Source organism: Tiliqua scincoides, chromosome 3 (genome assembly GCF_035046505.1).
Source record: "Tiliqua scincoides isolate rTilSci1 chromosome 3, rTilSci1.hap2, whole genome shotgun sequence".
Lineage (NCBI taxonomy): Eukaryota > Metazoa > Chordata > Lepidosauria > Squamata > Scincidae > Tiliqua > Tiliqua scincoides.
Window position 1 is genome coordinate 93,454,253 of NC_089823.1, and position 22,096 is coordinate 93,476,348.

The following is a 22,096-nucleotide window of genomic DNA, read 5'->3' on the forward strand; positions in this document are numbered from 1 at the left end:
CCACTTCTCCCACAGGAAGTGGGCCAAAAAGCCACAAAGTTGTCAAGTCCATTATAGTTGTATGGCTGCAGTTTATTGGTAAGAGAAATAATGGGTTAAGTTTTATACCCATTTAAAACTTTAAAACACTTAACTCTCCCATCAAATGAGTGGTGCTTGGTGCTTATATATGTCTTGCTCAGGAAGAGTATTCTGAATAAAACCTTCTCTCTTAAGTAGTACTAGATATTCAGTGACTAGAAGAAAGAATGCCAATACAATTCAGGCATTAGTTTCGTGGTTGCTGTATTTTTATATTAGTGCTTGATTATACAATATGCACAAGGCAAGCACACACTGCATCATAACCAGTGGATTGTTTTATTTGAAAAACACCGTAAGTTTCAATATTTTATTAAAATAGCATATTCAACCACTGGTAACCAATAATACATTAACTCCACCCTCCCGCCAAGTATGCACAACACAGTAGTGATTTAAAATAGCATTTATCCATGATAGTCAGTGAAAATATTTCAAATTCAAGTGTACAACTAGAACTAAACATTTAAAAAAAACAGATTTAAAAGAATAAGTAAAGCTCTCATACAGAATTTTTATAATCCTATAATACTAAATGCCAGTGTTTAGTCACCTGACAATACTGCTAGCTTTTTCTTCTTTATGCATAGTATCTCTCATTTAAAGTACTCACTTTATAAATAAATTGGCATTTTCCCATCTCATCTGCAGCTTCACAAAGAAACCAGTAAATAAAACTGTCGGGGACAGTCACAACAAAATGATCTCACAGCAAGATATAAAACTTGAAGATACTCAAAAAAGATGCTTCTATCCTATTTTACATAAAAAGACAGATTTAAAAAGTGCAAGGCAAAGATTGCAGTTTTCTTATTTAGGCACATCCACTTCTTTAAAGCAAGCTTCAGAGTGAAATTCCAGGTTGGTTGGTTGGTTTTCAAGATACCTGTTTCTGAAGTTTTTTTAAAAAAAAACAACAAATGACAAACTACATCTTCTCAAATGCAAGGTAAGGAATTTTTGTTCCTCATCCAACGTAAAGAGTTTTAGTTATGTCTGTTTCTTCCTTTTTTTATCCTGGCAGGTTTTGGCTTAGGAATATATTGATTGTTTGCTTGATATTCCAGTTCTTTGCGAAAGTAATGGATTGCTTTGTTTAAGCCTTCTTCCAAGGGGACCTGTTTCCAAAGAGAGAACATATAACCAGCTTTTAGAACACAGTGGAACTGATATTGTGAAAATGCGTCCCTCATCAAGTTCTTTACTATGGTCATAACTATAGTTTCATTTACCTTGCCAAATTATCTGCAAATGCTCTTCATGCTCAGAAAGCTGAGAAAATGGAGGGCTAGCTTGCTGATACCCCAAAATGTATAGGCAACAACTGGTAGCTCTCATATTCAACTTTCCTTCTCACTCCTAAGCCTCCTTCTCTGCATGATTAGCAACAGATTTTGGGAGAGGAAGGCAGGCCTCCACCCTTCTCCACCCTCCTCATTCTTCCCCACTGTCTGGAACATCTTACTTCATTTCAGAGAACAGGTAGAATATCCTAACAGTAGGGGTGTCCAAACCCTGGCCCTGGGGCCACTTGCAGCCCTCAGGGGCTCCCAATCCGGCCCGCAGGGAGTCCCCAGTCTCCAATGAGCTTCTGGCCCTCCAAAGACTTGCTGGAGCCCATGCTGGTTCGACACAGCTGTTCTTAGTGTGAGGGCGACTGTTCAACCGCTTGCATGATCTGTGGGACGAGGGCTCCCTCTACTGCTTGCTGTTTCATATCTGTGATGCTGCAGCATCAGTGAAGGAAAGGTCAGCCTTGCTTTGTGCAAGGCCTTTTATAGGCCTTGAGCTACTGCAAGACCTTCATTCATTCATAAAAGTTCCATCTCTAATAAATTTATGTAAATTTATTCAAATTTTAAATGTAAATTAATTCTTTTTTTCCTGGCCCCCAACACAGTGTCAGAGGGATGATGTGGCCCTCCTGCCAAAATGTTTGGACACCCCTGTCCTACAGTAACAAGCTAGTCCTCCCCTATCCTTTCAGAAGCCAAAAACAGTAAGAAGAAGAGAACAATCTGTGGTTGCATATGATCAATTCCCAAAGTGGTTGAAAAAAATCACTCTCTACATAATTGTTTCAAAGTGATTTATGAATGTGTCTACTTTAGGAAGTGATTTTCATCAGATGCCCTACTACTCCTATTAAACTTATGCCTACCACTTAAAACACTTTTGCTCTTAGCAGGCCCTATTAACTCATGATACATTTATTTATTTAAATGATTTGTATCCCACCCTTCCCCCACATGGGGGCTCTTTTTCTATTTAGCAGCAGCATTGAGAATTTTGTATTCTGTAATCATGCCCAGTCTTCTGCTACTCCAAAGAGGAAGTAGCACAGCACAGAAGTAATTTAATTATGCCTATCATTGATAGCAACTATCCATGGAAACTATTCAGTAGCTAATGATGTCACATTTTGGAAATATCCACCTAAGTTAGCCCAGTTACTCTCGTAGTACATACCACAGGTTCCCAACCAAGTAGTAACTTGGCTTTTTTGATGTCAGGCTTTCTTTTCTGAGGGTCATCTTGAGCTTCTGAGAGAAACTGGATTTCACTACCACTGCCTGTATTAAACAAAAGAAAAGGAAGTAGCACAATAGCTTTTTGTTTATTATGCATATTTTTCAGCTTTTACAAATAGGTGAAACATAACTTCCAGCGCCCTTTTAGTTCATTCATACTTGAACGATTCATTTGGTGCTTCACAATAACATAACTTCCCAATGCTGCAACGTATATAATCAACACACTATACAGGTCCAGTTTTCCACCTGCAGTTAGATCAGTAGTGCTCTTTAAATTTGAATGCTCCTCCCTGTCCTTTTCTCACAAGCAGCTCTTCCTTCTACTTAATTCTCATCATTGTTGGATCTGCATTATGCTTTCATTAAGCACAATCTCAAAACAAGTTTGCAACTTTTCAAATCAACCAGTACACTGCAGTTGGCAAACGTCAGCAATATGTATACATTCTTTAGGAAATAATTGTACTTTTTACTTACCAACCAGTTTTTTAATTAACTGTGCGAATTCTAAGATAGTATGCTCTTCTGGGTTACCCTAAAGATACAATGAACACTAATTAAAACAGCACATTCTTTAATTTTGTGTTTAATAAAAATTTATTTGATAACATCACTAGCTCAACATGTCAAAGTGGTGTTAGAGATATGTAAGAACCGACAAATGTTACTCACAAAAATGCTACTCAACCATTTAGGTAATGTATGTACTGATGGCAGAATCATAAGAGATACAAATTAATTTGGAGGGAAAGACACAGTATATTGTTACACACTGTAACAGCCAACTGCAGTTATATCATTTTGCCAGTGAAGGGTTCCTTAATTTGTCTGTTGTCTTCTGCCCCCCCCCACCCACAGTTGTATTTGAAGAGACTGCCAATAGATTTGCAGTACTAATTGCTGTTGGTAGTATGCAGGATGAAAGGATAAACAAAGGGCAATGTTTCAAAACACTGATTTCAGTTTATCTTGGATGCTATTTCCCCCCTCCCTTCATTTAGTCCTTGTTGCACACTGCTTACTTACCAAATTAACAGGACTGCTGACATTGCTATTCATTAAAGCCACCAACCCATTCACCAGGTCACTGCAAAAAGAGAAGAGACATGAGTTACTTCCTTACACACATACTGCCCAACCCTCCACGGTCCTGATTCCTGTTACAATGTCAAAAAATTGTGGAAACATATCTGTGTGATGATAGCCATAATATAAGTACGGCTCTAAGAGTAAGCAAACCATAGCATCTTACCTGGGATGCAGTACTTTAAGCAAAGTGGAGTGTTCTAGATGTATTCTAAGTTTAATTACTTATGAATAAGGAAGTTAGTCATGACTAGTGCCATCAAGTTAACTTAGGATACATCCCTCTGACTTATTTTTCACATTTTTATACCGCCCAATGCTCTGGCCAGCAGCGGAGTGCCGCCCTCTGGTGGGCAACAGCAGCATTGTGGTCGAAGCTTGGAGAAATACTAAGCTGCTGGCAATAGGGAGGGGAATGCACCTACATGTGTAGCAGGATGGGGCATTATTTTGGTGCTCAAAAGTTTTGGATTATGAAACATTACAGATTTCCAGATTAGGAATGCTCAACCTGTACGCATAATGAGTCTATCATTTGTGAACAGTCCACATACATTTAAATAGCTGAACCGCTCTACAACACAAAAATGGTGACTGGCAAAGGATCAGGCCCTGATACTTCATTCATACTGAAAGGGTGAGTGTATTGCCATTTAAATGCTGGTATCCATTAAAAAAGCAAAGTATAAATCAGCTGTCAATTAAACTATATCAAATATAAGTCATCTAAAGCTCATCTAATTATGCCTTTAAAATAATTAAGACTTAATACATGATTATCACAAGACCAGCTTCAAGAGGCACTTTATAGATATTAAAAACCCTTCTGGACCCCAAGACAATGTTAAGATACAGTGAAAAGCTGAAATGAAATATTTGTTTTGCGTAAGTATGTGGCATTTACCAAAATTATGAAGGCCTCCCAAACAAGCAACCTATTTGACTGCAAGAGCAAAAAAGATAAAATTATTATGGCATGATTTCTTGTGGATTAATTTCCTCTAGTTACTAGAAATAAAAGCTGCACATCCAGCCTATAAACACAAGATGGCAGAAGTGAATTTAAAAATACAGGATTCCCAACTTTGCTGATCTAGTAAGACTAGAATCCTCAACAAGTGGCTTTTGAAAACCTGTCTCTTCATTTTAAATTCAGATAAGCTAGGTATGAAGGCATTTATTTCCTACTTAACAGTTATATACAATGATATAACTTTTATTTAGCATTACTGACATGTTAGGTACTGACTAGACGATTTACCCAATGCCACCTTGAGTGCCCTTAGTGGGGTAGAAAGGCAGGATATAAATTCTATAAATAAAATAAATATGTTCTTTAATGGAATACCAGATACAATGAATCTCGTGGAAGTACCTGCTTACAACACAAAAGCTGTAGATTGGTTTAAATATTTTGCAAGTGTGTTGCAACGTATTCCACAGGACAGTCCACTCCTGGATAGGACTGGGTTGAAAGTTTTTTTTTCCAGTGGCAATTATCTTTAAAATAGTCATAAGGAAGACCTAGGGCAATGACTTATTTATTTACAATATTTTTATCCTGCCTTTCTCCCCAAATGGGGCCCAAATGATTTTCAACTAGTAGGTGTTGGGAAGGTTTTAAGGGATTGCAAGGAAAAATCAACAGTAATGTGTGGGGTAGGCAGAAATTACAGCAGAAAGTGCATTCCAGATTTAAAAATTCCACAGTTAAAAATTCTCCAAGTTTTAACTTGGAGAAATCCATTCAATCCTGACACCTTGCTCAGGAAAATTCTGGGAGTTGATATAGATGCTACACTGGAGCTGACCTCAACTAAATATAGTTTGCATATGTGCGAGCAGCAAGACAGCAGATTCATGTGGGATTGCCTAGTCCCTTCTGTGAAATAAAAAGTATTCAGTGTTTCATGTTTTTGCACAAATCATCCTCTGATGTCAGATGAAACTGAATGCCAATTAACTATCTGGCTAAGCAATTGGACAGTAAATGCAAAGCAGTTCCTTTTAACTTTGGTGAGCTACCTTAACAGTGGAATCCTATGCATGTTTACTCAGAAGTGAGTCCCACTGGATTCAACAGAACTTACTCCCAGATGAGTGTCTATAGGACTGCTGCCTAAGAGCTTCAGCAGAAATTCAACTATAGATTCCATCAGGGAAACATCTTTACAGAGATAAGGATGAGTTGGAACAAAGCAGTGTTAGGCTGCAATACCATACATGCTTGCCTGAGAGTAAGCCCCTAGAATACAATGGGGTTTACTTCCAAGTAAACTTGTATTTGATTGCGCAGATAGTTTGGGCACTTTTCTCTTGCAAGTTATCCTTAGGGTTTTGCCTGATGCTACAATATGTCTGCGGAAGGTTTACATTATTAGTCTATTAAGAGCTGGTAAGTTAATAGGAAACCTCTGAATACTACTTAATATTTTAGGTAAGGCGATTGCTGTGTTTTCAAGCACATGAATAAGACTACAAACCAAGAAAGAAGAAGTTCAAAAACCATTGTGAAATAATGACTGAAGGAATTAGGTAGTGAAAATTGTCAAGAGAAATGACATCAAATACTAAACAAACATGACTACTAATGAAAAGAGATTAGAACTACGTACTGACACCACTGGCTGAGGATAAACATTCATTTAGTTTTCACTTCACATTTATTGTGTTATTTTGTTCAGTCACACTTTTAAGGTATATGGATAGGAGGAGGATAAAGAAAGACTATACCTGACATACTGGAATGCTCGGGTTTGGGTGCCAGGTCCATATACCTTGGAAAAGCATTAAAATCAACATTATTGATCTGTGATAAGCATCAATAACAGCTGTCAACAATTATGAACACGTTACTGTGACACAATCAATGCCTATTATATTTGTGAAAATGAATATAAAGTGATATCTGCCCTAATCTATCAAATTTGTAACGGATTATGGGCCAAATCCTATCCAACTTTCCAGTGCCAATGCAGCCCCAAGGTAAGAAAACAAACCTTCCCTTCCCTGCTGAGCTAAGCCTTCTACCACTGCTTGCCGCATTGCTTTGCTGGACTCACTGCCAGACAGTGGAGGTCTGGGGGGTCCTGCAAGTACCACCCGACACCACCTCAAGTACCACCAGTGGTACGAGTACTACTGGTTGAGAAACACGGAGCTAGATCTTGAATGTGCCCCACAGATTTAATTCTTCTTTGTCTATTTGATTCTTTTTGCAGCACCTCTGCTCTAATTTTTTCTAACCAAGTAGTCAATGTTTTTAATGCAACACCTACAGAAGTTAAACAAAACAGTCCACCGAAAACCTGGAATGGAATTTTTTTCCGTATAAAATGAATATTTACTTTTGCAAATGGAAGTCAAAGAAGCTTAGTCAGGACTGACAAAGGAACTGGAGCGTAGTATCCCCCAGTGCCTTTCCTGACAACTGAGTTTACCGAATTGAAGAATGAGCACCAGCTTTCTCGTCCTAGTGCAAGCAGAGTGACTGGGCACATCATCAGCCCTAGCAACAGTCCTGTCAACAGACTCACTCTAAGAACTGTGCTGGTATACAGTTGTTTACCAGAAAACTATGCACTTCAATCTTCTGCAGCTCTCCAGGGTGCACCTCATGAGTTTGTACTGTTCTTCAAAATGAGTGCAATACAGCAAAACATCCTAGTTTGAGAGGCCTTCTAAAAGAAGGACTTATTTCTATTTTTTAATACACAGCTCTGTTTTCGAGTATCAGTGCAACAGGAAAAAATGGTTAGGAAACGAACCAATGGTGAGGTATTAGAACCTTAAATAGGAAATGTTTCAGGGCCAAATCCTATCCAATTTTCCAGTGGCGGTGCAGTTGTGTCAGTGGGGTGTGTGCTCCATCCTGCAGTGGGGAGGCAGTCACAGAGGCCTCCTCAAGGTATGGGAACATTTGTTCCCTAAGCTCGGGGTTGCACTGCAGCTACACAGGTGCTGGAAAGTTGGATAGGATTGGGCCCTCATTCTCTTATTTTTATAGGTTTGTGGATGCAAGGAGAATAAAGAAGCAGACTACCTAATGCTGTCTAAACAGAGCAGCTCCACCCCAGGACTTCTTTGCATGTTTGTGCCACTATCTGATTATAACCTAAAGTGATGCTCTGTATGTGTGAATGACTGTCACATTAAACACTAAGGATACACATTTGGTATCAGCCTTACAGAGCAATCCTACTCAGAAGTAAGCCCACTGATTTCAGTGGAGTGCACTCCGAGGTAAGCAAGTACAAGATTGCAACATAACTCAATTAAAAAAAAAACAAATGGGGACAGTTCACACATCTAGCTGAGAGGCATAACATGTACAGCAATATGAGAACCTGTCTTGTGTAGAAAGCAAAATTTTCCTCACATTGAAAATCCAGTTAAACTGTTAACAAGCCTGTATTGCTTAACGAAAACATTTGTTGACCAGCACAAAATTAAAGGGGCAATTAGCAATGGGTAGTCAATTAGGTAGGCATTATATAACATAAATTTCTTAAGAGGGGCCATTTATGCCCCTGTAAAAAAATTTCAATATATTCACTACGGTTTAATGAAATCTGAACTGAATTATTATCTGAAACAGACAAATTCTCTCTATATAGATCAGAACCATTTTATCAGTAAGACTAGATTTTCTAGTCCAGTTCCACCATTTTAACTGTAAAAATATTGAACCAGGTTCTTCCAAGCTCATGCTTGTAACACAAGCTACAGTGCCTATAGGTGATGTCTCAAAGTGACAGGTTTTGCTCAAGAAACTATTAAAGCCACCTGCTAATGTCTCCTCTGTATACCCAATGAATGGCAATTAAGTTCACAGAAAACTAGATAGTTAATACATACAGTTAAAGGTTCTCCCTGAAGAGCCTGCAGGATAAAGTTACTGACGACTCTGCCATCATTCATGTGCATCCGAGGACCAAATGTATTGAATATTCTTGCGACTCTTACTTCTACACCTTCCTGAAAGCATCAGATAAAGTAAATTGAAAACAGTTCTATTCAAAACAAGTTTTCTTCCTCTGTTGCTACATCTGGACACTCCAACAAATGATGGCCTGGATTACATGATTCGTTATTTATTCGGGGGGGGGGAGGGGACTGCACAAATCAGAAAACAAACATGAGCCTCCATCAAGAGGACTTACACTATGTTATGCAGGTTGTGTGGGGAACGAGGCTGCACCTGTTTTTCAACCAAAGAGATTACCCAGTACTGTGTGAAACAGGGCCCAACAGATTCTCAAAAAATAAAGAATGCAAGAATGGCTTTCTATATTCAGAGAAAGCATTTATCAATTCTTGTGCAATGTACCACAACAGCTATTTTTTACAACCAAAGAAAGGAGCAATAGAAGGCAACAGCTAATTTTGCAACTAGTTGTTCAAACATAACAAAAACAAAACAATCATTTAGGGGCCAATCACCACAGCAAAGAATTATCCAAAGCAAGAAAACAATTTTTTCTTGTCCGATAGCTCTATATTATAAAGGAGATTATAAATCCAATAGAAGACAATCATCATCATCACCACCACTACCACTGTGAATGAATTTAGCAAAACAAGTCATGATAAAAAGAACAGACAGTAGTCACAATACCCCTAATGAAGAAAAGACCAAATGTGCACAGCTATCAAAATTCTGCATGGCTGCACTAATTAATCTCTTAGTTAAAATTGTCATTTGTTTCCCATGTTGCTTTGTCCAGCCAGTGGTGTCACTAGGATTTGCATCACCCGGTGAAGGAGGCCTGCGCGACACCCCATGTAGTGGGTGGGGCAATGCCCCAGGTGGGCGTGGTGATGTACCATCGCCCCCACCGGTTTTTTGGCTGTACCTTTTGTTAGAACACAGATATTTCAATGTGGATTGTTTCGTTGCAATCTGCATGAAATTACGCATTGATTGATATATAACATGATGGTATTGTTCCTCCAAACTCTGATTTTAGTGATTTTGAAAACTTGTAGAGCAGGGGTGCTCACACTTTTTTTGGCTCGAGAGCTACTTTGAAACCCAGCAAGGCCCGGAGATCTACCAGAGCTTTTTTACAATGTTCGCGCCATCATAACATATAACATTTATGCGTACAATGTATGTTGGTGTACCTTGCATAACCGAATGAGCCAATATTGCACAACACAACATAATTAACTATAAACATTTTTTGTAATTATTTGAGTTTACTTTGATGACTTGCACTGAAGTGAATCAGCCAAGGATGCATAGCCCAGACAGTAGCTGCTGACAGCCAGCTTCAAGCACACTTCCAAATGTTCATCAGTCATGGTGGAAGGGTACTTGGACTTAAAGATCTTCATGTAGGAAAAGGCTGACTCACTTAAATAAGTGGAGCCCTTCCTGCCTCAGGTTCTCTTATATCCCTGAGGGCCCTATTGCCTTCAAGTGGCTGCAGCTGTGCAGCATACTCTGCTGGATGCCCAGGCCTTACCCTTAAAGGGTCCACTGCTGACACCACATCTACCTCCTCACCAGATCTTCCTCGATTCCAATACAAGTGGGGGGGGGCAGATCTCTATACAGACCAGTGCAAAAACAAGGGAAAGGTGTGGGGGAGGGAAGATCTCTATATAGACATCACAGCAAGACCAGTGCAAAACCCCTTGCACACAGAACCAACAGATGGAAGTTGGGGGTGGGGGGAGATCTCCATACATACCAGTGCAAAAACAGGGGAAAGGTAAGTCATCCCCAGGAGAGTCAACAGGGCTCACTCCCAGGGATGCATGGACAGGAGAGAAGCCTGCCAGCGGCTCCTCTCCAGGACTACTCACGAGTCAGCCCCAGTAGAGTCAACGGGGCTCACTCCCAGGGATGCGTGGACAGGAGAGAAGCCTGCGATCGACTCATTTTGCCTGGCGATCGACTGGTAGATCGGGATCGACTTATTGAGCACCCCTGTTGTAGAGTCTCACACACACACATCCCGTGTCAACTTACTAACAACTTATTGCAGCAGTTCTCAAACTTTTAGCACTGGGACCCACTTTTTAGAATGACAATCTGTCCAGGACACATTGGAAGTGATGTCATGGCCAGAAGTGACATCATCAAGTAATTAAAATAATTAATTATAAACAATTAAATTAAAATGAAATAATTAAATAAGGGGGAGCCAGTCCTGTTCCACCAAGTGAATCTACTCTGAAATAAGTTATATTGTGGTCAATGGGGCTTACTCTCAGGAAAGTGTGCGTAGGATTGCAGCCTATGAGGCCAATCCTATGCATGTCTACATAGTGGTCAGTGGGGCTTACTCTGTAGCCTGCCTGCAATAACAACCCCCAAAAAGAATCAGTGAGATTTCTAGCCCTCCCCAGTGCCCAGTTTAAAGTTCTTCTATTTCAGGCATATCTATATAAAGACCCACCTGGCTTTGCAAGAGCAAAATAGAAAACTTTCTCCTTACCATTCAAGCCTCTTTTTTGTTCTTTGGGGGGGGGGGGGGGAGGCTGCCTTCTGTTGCACTCCAGACAACTGACTACTCATTTTACAGAAGACTCTAATTTCTTCTGAAACTAGTTCTCATTAGGTTCACAGTCTTCACAATCAGTGAACCCAGCATCAAATTCTTTCAGATGCACTAGGCCAACCTCTCTAAGTTGCACTGTCCTGACATAAGGATTCTGTGTTGGGGAAATCCTAGCAAAATTTTGGGATATAACGAATTCACCTTACGCTCAATCCTATGCATGTTCACTTGGAAGTAAGTTCTATTGTATTCAGTGGAGCTTTTTCTCAGGTAAGTGTGTACAGAATTGCAGCCTTAAGAAGGCACAACCAGCCTTCAGCTGAACCTCTACTGACTGACTATACCAAGAAATCCATCAATTTCTTTAAAAACAAGAACCTATTTTCATATGTATTTTTTCTAGTACAAACATTTCACATTTTAGAATCAATACCTGCTTCATATAAGCATAGCACATTGTTTCTGCAACTCTCTTTCCTTCATCATAACAAGCTCTGGGTCCTATGGGATTCACATGACCCCAATAATCTTCATTTTGTGGGTGAACTTCAGGATCTTTAGAGAAAGAGAGAAAGCTATCATTAGTTTTGCCTTCAATTTGCAAACCAGAAAGGATACATGTTAACATTTTCTCTATAGAACAGTCAATACTAAAATTAAGCCAAGTGCTCTCTGTTGATTTCTGTACCAAAAGTGGGGGTGGGGTGCTACCTTCCAAAAAAACCTGTTAAGTCTACTTTTATCATAGCTGTTTGCAACTGTTTATAGACACTGTTTTCCCATACTGTACTTCAGTGCCAAGGAATTTCTCCTCAATTCCTCCTTGAATGATCCTAGCCAACCAGGAATCATATTCAGGAGGTGATATTACGGTACTATAGCCAAGTTTAGTTATGCACTGGTATCAGTGAGGACAAATGAAAACCATTTAGAGTGAAAGCAATGCTTCCTATACTGTTCTTGTGGCACAGTCACAGACAACCAAGGGTTATTCTAACAATTAATTACAAATGGGACCTCAGTATCCACTGATTTGGTATCCACTACCAAGGTCCACCTTTAAATGCCTTTTAACAAGGAAAAAGGCATCAAAATCTAATTTCCTACCTTCAAGCAGTTAATAATAATTTCAGTCCACTAGAATCCATTATTCACCCCATCTAGTGGCTGAATGCAGTATAGTTTCTATACCAATGCATTCTAGGGTGACAATGGAGGAACAAGAAATCTGGAAGTGGGTCTTTAAAGCTATTTTTCCACTGATTTGGTACCCACTGATTTATTTTATCCACTGGGGGTTCCGGAATGGTCCCTCCTCTCCAATCAACAAAAAGGATAAGACACACCATTGGACACCAAAAACCCTTTTTTTTGTGCGCACACATCCACCCACCCCTTGGAACTTGGATACCGCAAGATTCTGCACAAAGGATTACTACTCTCTCTCACTCCTGACTTTTCAATTCTCCTGACTGTTGTGGAAAAAACAAATGGAACAGAATAATTCCTAGTGACACTAAATCAATCTAAAGAAGAATTTATTAAAGTTATTCCGAGTTCATTTTTCATATTTATTTTGTTTAGATTTGTCTTTTAAAATATGTCCTTTTCTACATACTTTACATAAACACACAGTCTCCATTACCACAGTAATGTAGCAACCACTTGTCCAGGGCTTTATCCCATATGAACAACATATTATTCAGGCTAAATAACATTCAGGCTAAACTGCCTGCCCAATTAGCAGGATTTTCAAATACAGTACTCCACACATAAAAACAGAATCATTTCAGCAATTAATACCATCTCAAAAAGATGAACATTTGAATCTACTTCAGTGACCACTGAAGGCAAGACATTAAAATCCCTCAAATCAAGTAGGAAGATAATTTTGTTGTGCAGAATATTATGTCAAGCACCGTTGCATAACCTGAATACAAAAAAAAGTACAGCAAAAAGGGATAACTGAAAAGAATAGTAGTAGAATGGGACATTTGGAGAAGGGATCCATCTTGTGGTATTAACATGAAGTTGTGACTAACATCTGATCCGCTCATTCATGGAAATGAAGGTCTCTGATCTTTAAATGAAGAGACTCCATTAACTACTTGGGTCTTTTACCTAAAAATGTGTTTAGGTAGGGAAAAGTGTGTAACATCATGCCCTTATCAAGAAGTGTTGGGTGATCCATAAATGGTAGAGCAGCTGCTGAATAAAGATGTAAGAGGCAGTGAAAAAATGCAGTCAAGCAAACACAGCCGCTCCCCCACATCTTCAAAAAATGCTAAACCAAGTTCACTTCTTACCTCCATACACTTCTGACGTGGATGCAAGAAGAAGTCGTGCCCCAACACGTTTTGCTAAACCTTTAAACAAATAGGAAATACATTTTAGTTTCAAATTGACAGCATGCATTTATTCCCTTCCCTTTATTTGGGCCAATCCTGCTTAGTGGCTGAAGTTCCTCATGTCTTTCAATAGCGGGTTTTCAGATCAGATTTTAACTTCTGAATCAGGAATTGTGATATATGCATTAAAATGGCTTCGTGTGATAATTCTGGGGCAGACCTCCTGCTGAACTTACTTGGCTTCGGCTGCAATCCTACCCACACTTTCCTTAGAGTAAGCCCCACTGAACGCAACAGGACTTACTTCTGAGTAGACATGCATAGGATTGTGCCCTTGAGCACTTTACTATTCAGCTTACTCTGGATAACCAGAATACTAGCTTACCCTCATCCTACCATTCACAAACCAAATGAAGGACACATGGAAACACAGAATTTTCCTACACTGCAAGAAATCTCCTGCTACTTTCACACACCCTGCCATTGGCAATTTAACCCACTGCCACAGTAACCTGCAGCAAAAAGCCTCTCCACCTGTTCCATGCACTGCAAATTTCTATCAGTATATATGTACATTTTTAGTTCTGCCTGGGATTTGTATCTTGGGGACCCAGTCATGGATCATCTATTTGAGATACAATTCCCAAACCTAGATTTTTGGCTAGAGTGCTGCTGCACAGCTGTCATCTGTGACAGCTACTGTTAGGTAGCCCTTGCTTCCCATGGCAAACAACTCCAAAGCATGTCTTATCTCCAGATTCATGAGTTCCTCCTCACAGATAAAGCCATCAAAAATGGGTCAAATGAGTTATCCCAACTGATAACATTTCCAGTTTCTAAATGGCATCATAAATGAGTTGGAAGTGACAAGGGAAATCTTGTTAGCTGCAAGGAAGGCACAGACACGCCTTCTTTCCAACAGCGCCAAGAATGCCTTCTAGTAATGCTACCATTCTAACTGCCATGGCCACTGGAATTGCTACTTCCTACCCACAATTGCCTGAGTCACCCATCACTTCTGTTTATTGTGTGGGACAAACATATCCTATATCAACTGCCTCCAAGAATTGTTGCTTTAGCATTTTAGTATTCAGATTCCAATGGGCTACCCATTAGCCATAAAACAAAGTGCCTTACTGGAATTACAGTATCAAAATTATTGCATCAAATATCTAGAATTTGGGAGAAGGGCTTCACTCCAATATAATACTAAAAAAAGTTCAATTTCAATTAATATTGCTCTCTCTCTCTCCAATTCCCAGGTACCCAATTGGAGGGAGAGAGCACTGCTCTCTCTCTCCAATTCCCAGGTACCCACAATCCCCTCTCTTCTCAGCTACGATACAAGGACATCTGCAAGAGGGATCTGAAGGCCTTAGGAGTGGACCTCAACAAGTGGGAAACCCTGGCCTCTGAGCGGCCCGCTTGGAGGCAGGCTGTGCAGCATGGCCTTTCCCAGTTTGAAGAGACACTTTGCCAACAGTCTGAGGCAAAGAGGCAAAGAAGGAAGGCCCATAGCCAGGGAGACAGACCAGGGACAGACTGCACTTGCTCCCAGTGTAGAAGGGATTGTCACTCCCGAATTGGCCTTTTCAGCCACACTAGGCGCTGTGCCAGAACCACCTTTCAGAGCGCGATACCATAGTCTTTCGGAACTGAAGGTTGCCAACGAAGACAATTAATACTGAACATCTGTATTTCATGTAACCATTAATTTAGATTTAAAGACTTACCCAACATATTCAATGTCCCAATTGTGTTGGTCTTTAATGTCTTGATAGGATTATACATGTAATTTGGAGGAGAAGCTGGAGATGCAAGATGATAAATCTGGTCCACTATGAAGCAATGAAAAAGAGAGACCACATACTTTAGCAGGGTAGAAAACTGGAAACAATTATTTAAGGTTCAGTATAAATGTTATGCAACTTGCCCAGCCTGACACTACAGTGTACAGCAGCATTTCTCAATGTTTGTCCCCCACTGTACCACTTTGCATGGTTCACCTATTGGAAGTACCACTGGACATAACTGGCAATGATGTCAATGGCAGTTACTTCCAGAATGAGGGGGCCAGACACACCATAGCAAATGCTCAGGGTGGACAGGAAGGCTTTTTTGAGCACGTGAAAAGCACACATTGGAGCGCTGCCCAGCAAGCCAAGCCTCCTACCACTGCTTGTTGCATTGTGTTGCTGGTCTTGCTGCCACGTGGCGGGGGCCTGGGGGGTTCCATAACTACCACTGGACGTCACCTCTAGTACCACTGGTTGAGAAATACTGATGTATAGAGCTAAAGATACAGGCTGTCCAAAATGCAGCTTACATTTCAACAGTTTACAGCTGCAAAATGTCCTTGAAGATAAAGCACTATTTTGGCTTTCAAGGAGAAACGGAATTTGGGTGGGGGATAATTAGAGAAACTATGGACTGAATCACTCAACCCCGACCACTCTTGATGACCCCTAGCTGAATATACTGTATGAACAAGCTTTACTGCAGAACTCCACATCTAGGTGAGGGAGAGAACCAAGAGCCAAGGAGAAGGGCAGGGTACAGATAGACCCTTTTCTTCTGACATAAGCCAAAAGAGAGCCCAGCATTCTCTCACTTGTTACATTTTGACTGCACTCAATCAAATGCTACAAAAGTGGACAATGCTCAAGCCCTATAGGATAGAAGAAAGGAGGAGGTCAGATGGATAAAAAAATGGGCAAAAATGTAAACAAAATCAACAAGTCAAATTCACTGTGGTTAAGAAAGCTATGAAAAACATTTACAAACTTATACCCTGCTTAGGGCCCAATCCTATCCAATTTTCCAGCACCAGTGTAGCCTCAATGCAAACCCAGGGTAAGGGAACAAATGTTCCCATACCTTAAGGTGGTCTCTGTGACTGTTTCCCCGCCACAGGAAGCAGTACATGCCCCAACAGCAGGGCTGCACTGGCTTTGGAAAACTGGATAGGACTGAGCCCCCAATCTTCCTCTTGGGCATTCAAAGTGGCATACAGGTCATATGAAAGAAATCAAATTGCTCTCCCAAAGATCTAAGATGCTTTTGCTCCCAAACAAGCCAAACTAGACATCAGACAAAACCAAATATTTATTAAAAGACACACTTGATCTATTCATTTATGTACCAAAATGAGTATACATGGAGCAAAACCCACCTTACCTGACTTTAGCTAGCTACATTGTGCACTTCTATCACTATCCATCTCATTCCTGATATAAGAAATGAATTAGGGAAAGACTGTTTAAAAATAGTGGAGTAGGGAGAGGTCAAGCAGGGAAGGGGTAAGTAGTCTTTCCTTTTCCCACATACAGCCATTTAGCATAGAAGGTAGATTCCCACCTCCGGCTTGCTTTATAGGCAAATGGGGCAAAAGCAGACAAGTCAACTGATTCGATATTTCCAGTGCACCTACAAACTTTCAAAGCAACATTGTAGGGAAATGTTTGTCTAGAGTTTGGGAAGTCAGTTTTAAGAGTAAACTTTCACAGGCAAGTGCAATTTCTATGTTATGTATCTTCCTTGTGCCACAGATATACAAGAAATACTTTGAACTGTGAAATATTTTATTGTTAAGAGAGTCACTCTGGAATTGCCTTTCATTACATGCAACAAAAAGAAACTACATAATTTATAACGAGTCACGGCTGAAATCTGGTACTAAAACAGGCTACCGATTTAATAAAGTCCCGCTGGTATTATTTAACCAAAAGCTCCTGATTGTATATGTGAGGTGCTGCAGGCCATTAACAAATTTCTACTGTGCAGCTACACCTCCATGATCCGAAAGCAATGTAGTTAAGAGTATCCAATTAAGCTGGAGTAAGAGGGTAGGTGGGGAGAATCTTATTAACCCCAGTTTAACAGTGACATAGCAGCATATTCTTCTTTCCCCTGGAAAAGTGTGTACCTTCTTTACATTTAAAGAGCATGTGTGATACACTGCAGTCTTATGAGTACAAGAATAAAGGCAATGTTCACCCAAACAATAACTTTGGTTTAAGGTGTGCTTAATGCTTGTCAGTATCTCTGGAATGGTTCACACAGAGTTTCTATTCACGCACTTTTTAAAACAGCAAAACTACAGTCATAAGCCCCACTTGTGACCTTGGGAGGCAACATATGCGTATTCTTTCCAATACACCTAGTCTGTGAATACATGACTGATATTAATGCTTAAAATTGGGTAATAAAAGGTTGTACATATTTGGAGAATGCCCATTGGAGTAAGTGTTCATCTGCAACCTTTAGACCTTATGATGCCACATGAAGGTAGATAGGGCACCATCCTGTTAACCACAATGGCCAATAAGTGAGCAGAGCACAGGAGAGGAATTACAGTTCAAAAAGAAAAGCAGCAGAGTCATTTTTAAAGCAGGATAAATAGCCTCTCTCCATAGGAACAGCAAGGAACAGGATTCTTCCCACTGCAATGCCAGTGCTGTATTTGCAGCTGCCCTACTCTCATGATAACATGTTGACACTATCGCATAGAAGTTCTCAGAAAGAACTGTGGATATTTTCCCAGCTTCGAAGCAGTGGTAGTTCATGATAAAGAAGAAGAAGCCGACAAAATCTGCACAGAGACAGCTCAGCTTGGCCCATCACTGGCTACTCACCTTCAATATAGAGGGGCTCGACGACATCGTGATTAATCAGTTCAAAGTTCTCGTGGCCAATCCAGTGTTCCACGTTTCTTTTCCTGCCCGTAAAGAAGTTGTCCACAACTGTAACTTCATGGCCATCCATCATTAGTTTGTCAGTAAGATGAGAACCCACAAACCCTGCTCCTCCAGTTATCTGCATTAGGACAGTTTGCATATAAATTTTTCTTCTCTTTTACAGAAAGACACCAGACAAAAAGTCCACAAACATGAAATGAATGGCAGTTTTTCAGAATTTTGCTTACATCTCAAGAGGGAGAAGGGAGGGGGAAGAAGGGAAAAAGAACTCCACTTTCGTATTCTATTTATTTCAAGTAACCATAGGCTTTGTAGAACTCAACGTTGTTAGTGTGAGGTCAAGAACAAGAAGAATATTTTAAAATTGATGTCCCACGGATGCGGATGCCTCAACTGTTGAGAGATCAGCACTCAACAGAATGTCAAAGGAACAGTTGCTTTCATTTGCCAGTTTAGAAATAGAAATGATAGGAAGTTGGAAGGGGACCACACAAGATTTCATCCCAATTGGTTGATGAAAATGTTCAGGGAGCAGAATTTTTGCAAACCTGACCTCCCACTGTGCAAAGCAGAGCAAACAGCAGCAGTTCACAAAGTGCAGAGTGGCCTGTGCTCCTTGTGCAAATGCAGAGCAAGTCACAATAGTCTCTGGGATTTTGGCGAGCCATAACAGTGTAACAGTAAGAGACACAGAAACACAATGCATGGTGATAGAAAGAGAAAGTCTCCAAGTTTTGTATGTGCGTGTACCAGGGAATCAGTGCGTGCTTGGCTGGCAGGGGGAGATCCCATCAGTCAGGATAGCGCCAGGTGCAGAGAAGGATTGCCGCATTTTGGAATACACAAAAACTGAGTACATTATCGCAGTTCAACAGCACTGTTGTGCTCAATTTCCTCTGAGGCTACATTAAGGACAAGGTGTTTGTGCTACCCCTGCTCCAAGATTTAATGGAATTGAAACACGTTACCACTCAGGTGAACCATGCACTGTTTGTGCAACTACAGGCCGAATTGGATTACAGGATAGACATGTGCCGTGTCACAAAGGGCAGACACACCCAGTATTTGTAAGGTCTATAAAAAACTTCAAACATTTCTCTTTCCATTACCATTACCATTAACTATGATATCTTATCCCTTTGTGTTGCGATGTAGTGATACACTAAAATCCCCGAGACCATTATGACTCACCCTGTATTAGTGGCAGAATGCATGAAGAACTTAGGATCAAAAAATAAAAAAGTACTGATTGCATGCTTCACCTACTCTAATCTAAAAGAATTCCCTGCAAGCAAAAAACATTTACATTAGATTCAGAGAGACCTTTGTTATCTTCTTGATCTGCCAGCTTTCCCATGCACAAAGAGGTTTGCCATGGGAAAGCATTCTCCCCCACACACAACCTCCCACCCCACAATCTGAAATGATACAGCAGAAGGGATTGCACCACATATGATTTCTGCACATCTCTATTGTGCACACCTCTATGGTATGTTTCAGTACAATGTAGGTTGAACCACTGCATCCTCTGTTTCGCAATATGGTTTTTCACTACCTCTTAGGACTTTAAATATTTTAATGAAAGACAAGCATGATTTTGAAAGAATGCTCCTTTTCCTTATGCCTTGGAGTCTTTCCTACTAGTCTCAGCAATTCTGTGCACAGCCAAAGCTGTAGCAGCCACTGGGTTTGTGGTAGACACAGATATACAAGGCCGTATAGTTGGTGCAGTTTAAAACGTCTCACTTTACGCAACATTCCAAAGGGTGTAGAAAATAACTGAGCACCACTGAACTGCTGAGGCAAACAAATGGGCTTCAGTCTGATGTGGCAGCTTCCTAGGGGTCAATTACGTAACACTCAAATTCACGAAGGCAATCCAAAAAACAGCTAGGAGATAACAAGTGATTACTGATGTGCTGAATAATTAACAGTGGAAGACTTTCTTGTCGCTAAAAAGGGTGAAGGGTGAAAAAGGGTGAAGATCCTTGACAATATAGCCATTTGTTTTGTTGTGTTAATTCAGTATGTTCAAACTAGTGCTAATGCATATCTGATAACAGGATGAAATTATAAAACTCATATAAAAGAAAAATCAGGTGAAAATTTTTCTCACTAGTCTGACAGACCAAACAATCTGACTTTCCTTCTGTTATTTAGCACTATTTAATTCAAATGTCTGGTCTGACAAAACAATCAGTAAACTATTCAAGTACCTAATAACAAAGGAAAAAAATCTCCTTTTATCTATTCACCATTTTACTACTGTACATTATGTTATATCTGTGCCTTCTGAGATGTCCTATAAAACACATCAGGAAGTGAGCTGAACTTCTGAGCATAAGCTGTTGCTGAAATAAGATTTTTATTTACTCCAAAACTACATCAAAAGCCAAGCACCTTTTGCAAACTTCTGCACTAGAGCAGGCAGGGTATAAAGCATCAGCAGTGATAAATAAGTTTATTCGTAAAAGCCTGAAAGCCCAATTAACCCCTGCTAACTAAGTAAGAGGCACTTCTTCAAGTGGGTGTTCCTCTTTTATTTAGCAGGGGGATAGTAATTGGCCCTCCTCACCCCAGCAGTGTCTTTTCAAGTGGCTGTCTGATGGTGTTCTTTTGTATCTTTTTAGTTTATGAGCCCTTTTGGGACAGGGAGCCATTAGTTATTTGATTTTCTCTGTAAAATAACTTTGTGAACTTTCATTGAAAAGTGGTATATAATAAAGGCTGATTTATATATAGTATATTAAGAATAGAAGTCATTGCCCCATGATGCAATCTTGACATTCCACAAATACAAAAAAGTGAGGGAAACCTGCGCATGGTTCCTTCATACCTGTGTTCCTGGTGAGAGATTATGCCATATAAGACTGGTTCCCACATTATTAAGGGCACAGGTAAATTGATTATTCCATCCACCTACCCCCCAAATATACCTTGTTTTCTTTTACAATTGCTTTCTTCAAATAAGGTAAAAGAAAACCTGCTGGGTCAGACCAAATGTCTTCCTGGCCGAGCATCATACTTCTCACAACGGCCAACCAGATGTCTCTCAGAAGTCTCCAAGTATGGAGTCAAGACAAGAGCCCTCCTCTATTGATTGTCCCCTAACAACTGATATACAGTGGCATCCTGCTTCTGAATGCGGTCAATAGTTAAAAATGGTTCACTGTCCCCAATGGGTTTACAATCTAAAAATAATACAGAAGAAACATCAGCAGCACTGGAAAAGACACCATACTGAAGTGGGACAATTGTTCTCCCCCTGCTAAAAATAAAAGGACAACATTTTGAATAGAAATATAAAATTATTTTATTTAATGAATTTATACCCCACCTTTCCAGTTCAAAATGGCACAAGGTGACTTACAATAAAATCAAACACAATACAGGTCTGTCCTTCCTTTCTGCAATTTAACACACTGTGAGGTTCTGAGCCCATGGTGGGAACACTAGAACAGAGCTCCTGGACAAGACTGGACATGTTTTCCGGTCGCATCTGGGAGGCTTTCTGAGGCCCACTTCAGGCCCATGAGTTGCCAGAAAGGCACTTTCAATTTTTATGAAAACCAGCAGTGCCTCTCCTGAACCCCCAGAGGCCTTTCTGAGGCCTGCAGAAGCCACACGTGCCCTCTGTGGTCCCCAGAACATCTTCAGTCACATTCAGAGATAATATTGGACAAGAGGCAGTGAATTCCAATCCATCTCTTATGTTTAAAAGTCCCACTAAACTTACTAAAATATCCAGCAATGTAGGCAGTCACATCTAGAGCTGTGAGAAAAATGGCTTTCCACACAGAAATAAAGTGACTGTGTTGGATCAGGAGATTCGCTTGCAC

At 40.2% G+C, this 22,096-nt stretch overlaps 1 protein-coding gene across 1 annotated transcript in view; it reads right to left on the minus strand.

The window, feature by feature from the left end:
* Positions 1–337: 337 nt before the first annotated feature.
* The window catches only part of UXS1 (UDP-glucuronate decarboxylase 1), a 41,405-nt gene continuing 19,646 nt past the window's right edge, over positions 338–22,096 (minus strand). The window contains exons 6-15 of the mRNA XM_066619788.1: positions 18,195–18,375; positions 15,294–15,398; positions 13,519–13,578; positions 11,646–11,767; positions 8,559–8,678; positions 6,435–6,478; positions 3,642–3,702; positions 3,093–3,150; positions 2,551–2,654; positions 338–1,199 (exon numbers count right to left, since the gene is read on the minus strand). Of these exons, the coding sequence (XP_066475885.1) occupies positions 1,068–1,199; positions 2,551–2,654; positions 3,093–3,150; positions 3,642–3,702; positions 6,435–6,478; positions 8,559–8,678; positions 11,646–11,767; positions 13,519–13,578; positions 15,294–15,398; positions 18,195–18,375 (987 nt within the window). The 3' untranslated portion in view covers positions 338–1,067. The remainder of the gene's footprint in view (positions 1,200–2,550; positions 2,655–3,092; positions 3,151–3,641; positions 3,703–6,434; positions 6,479–8,558; positions 8,679–11,645; positions 11,768–13,518; positions 13,579–15,293; positions 15,399–18,194; positions 18,376–22,096) is intronic.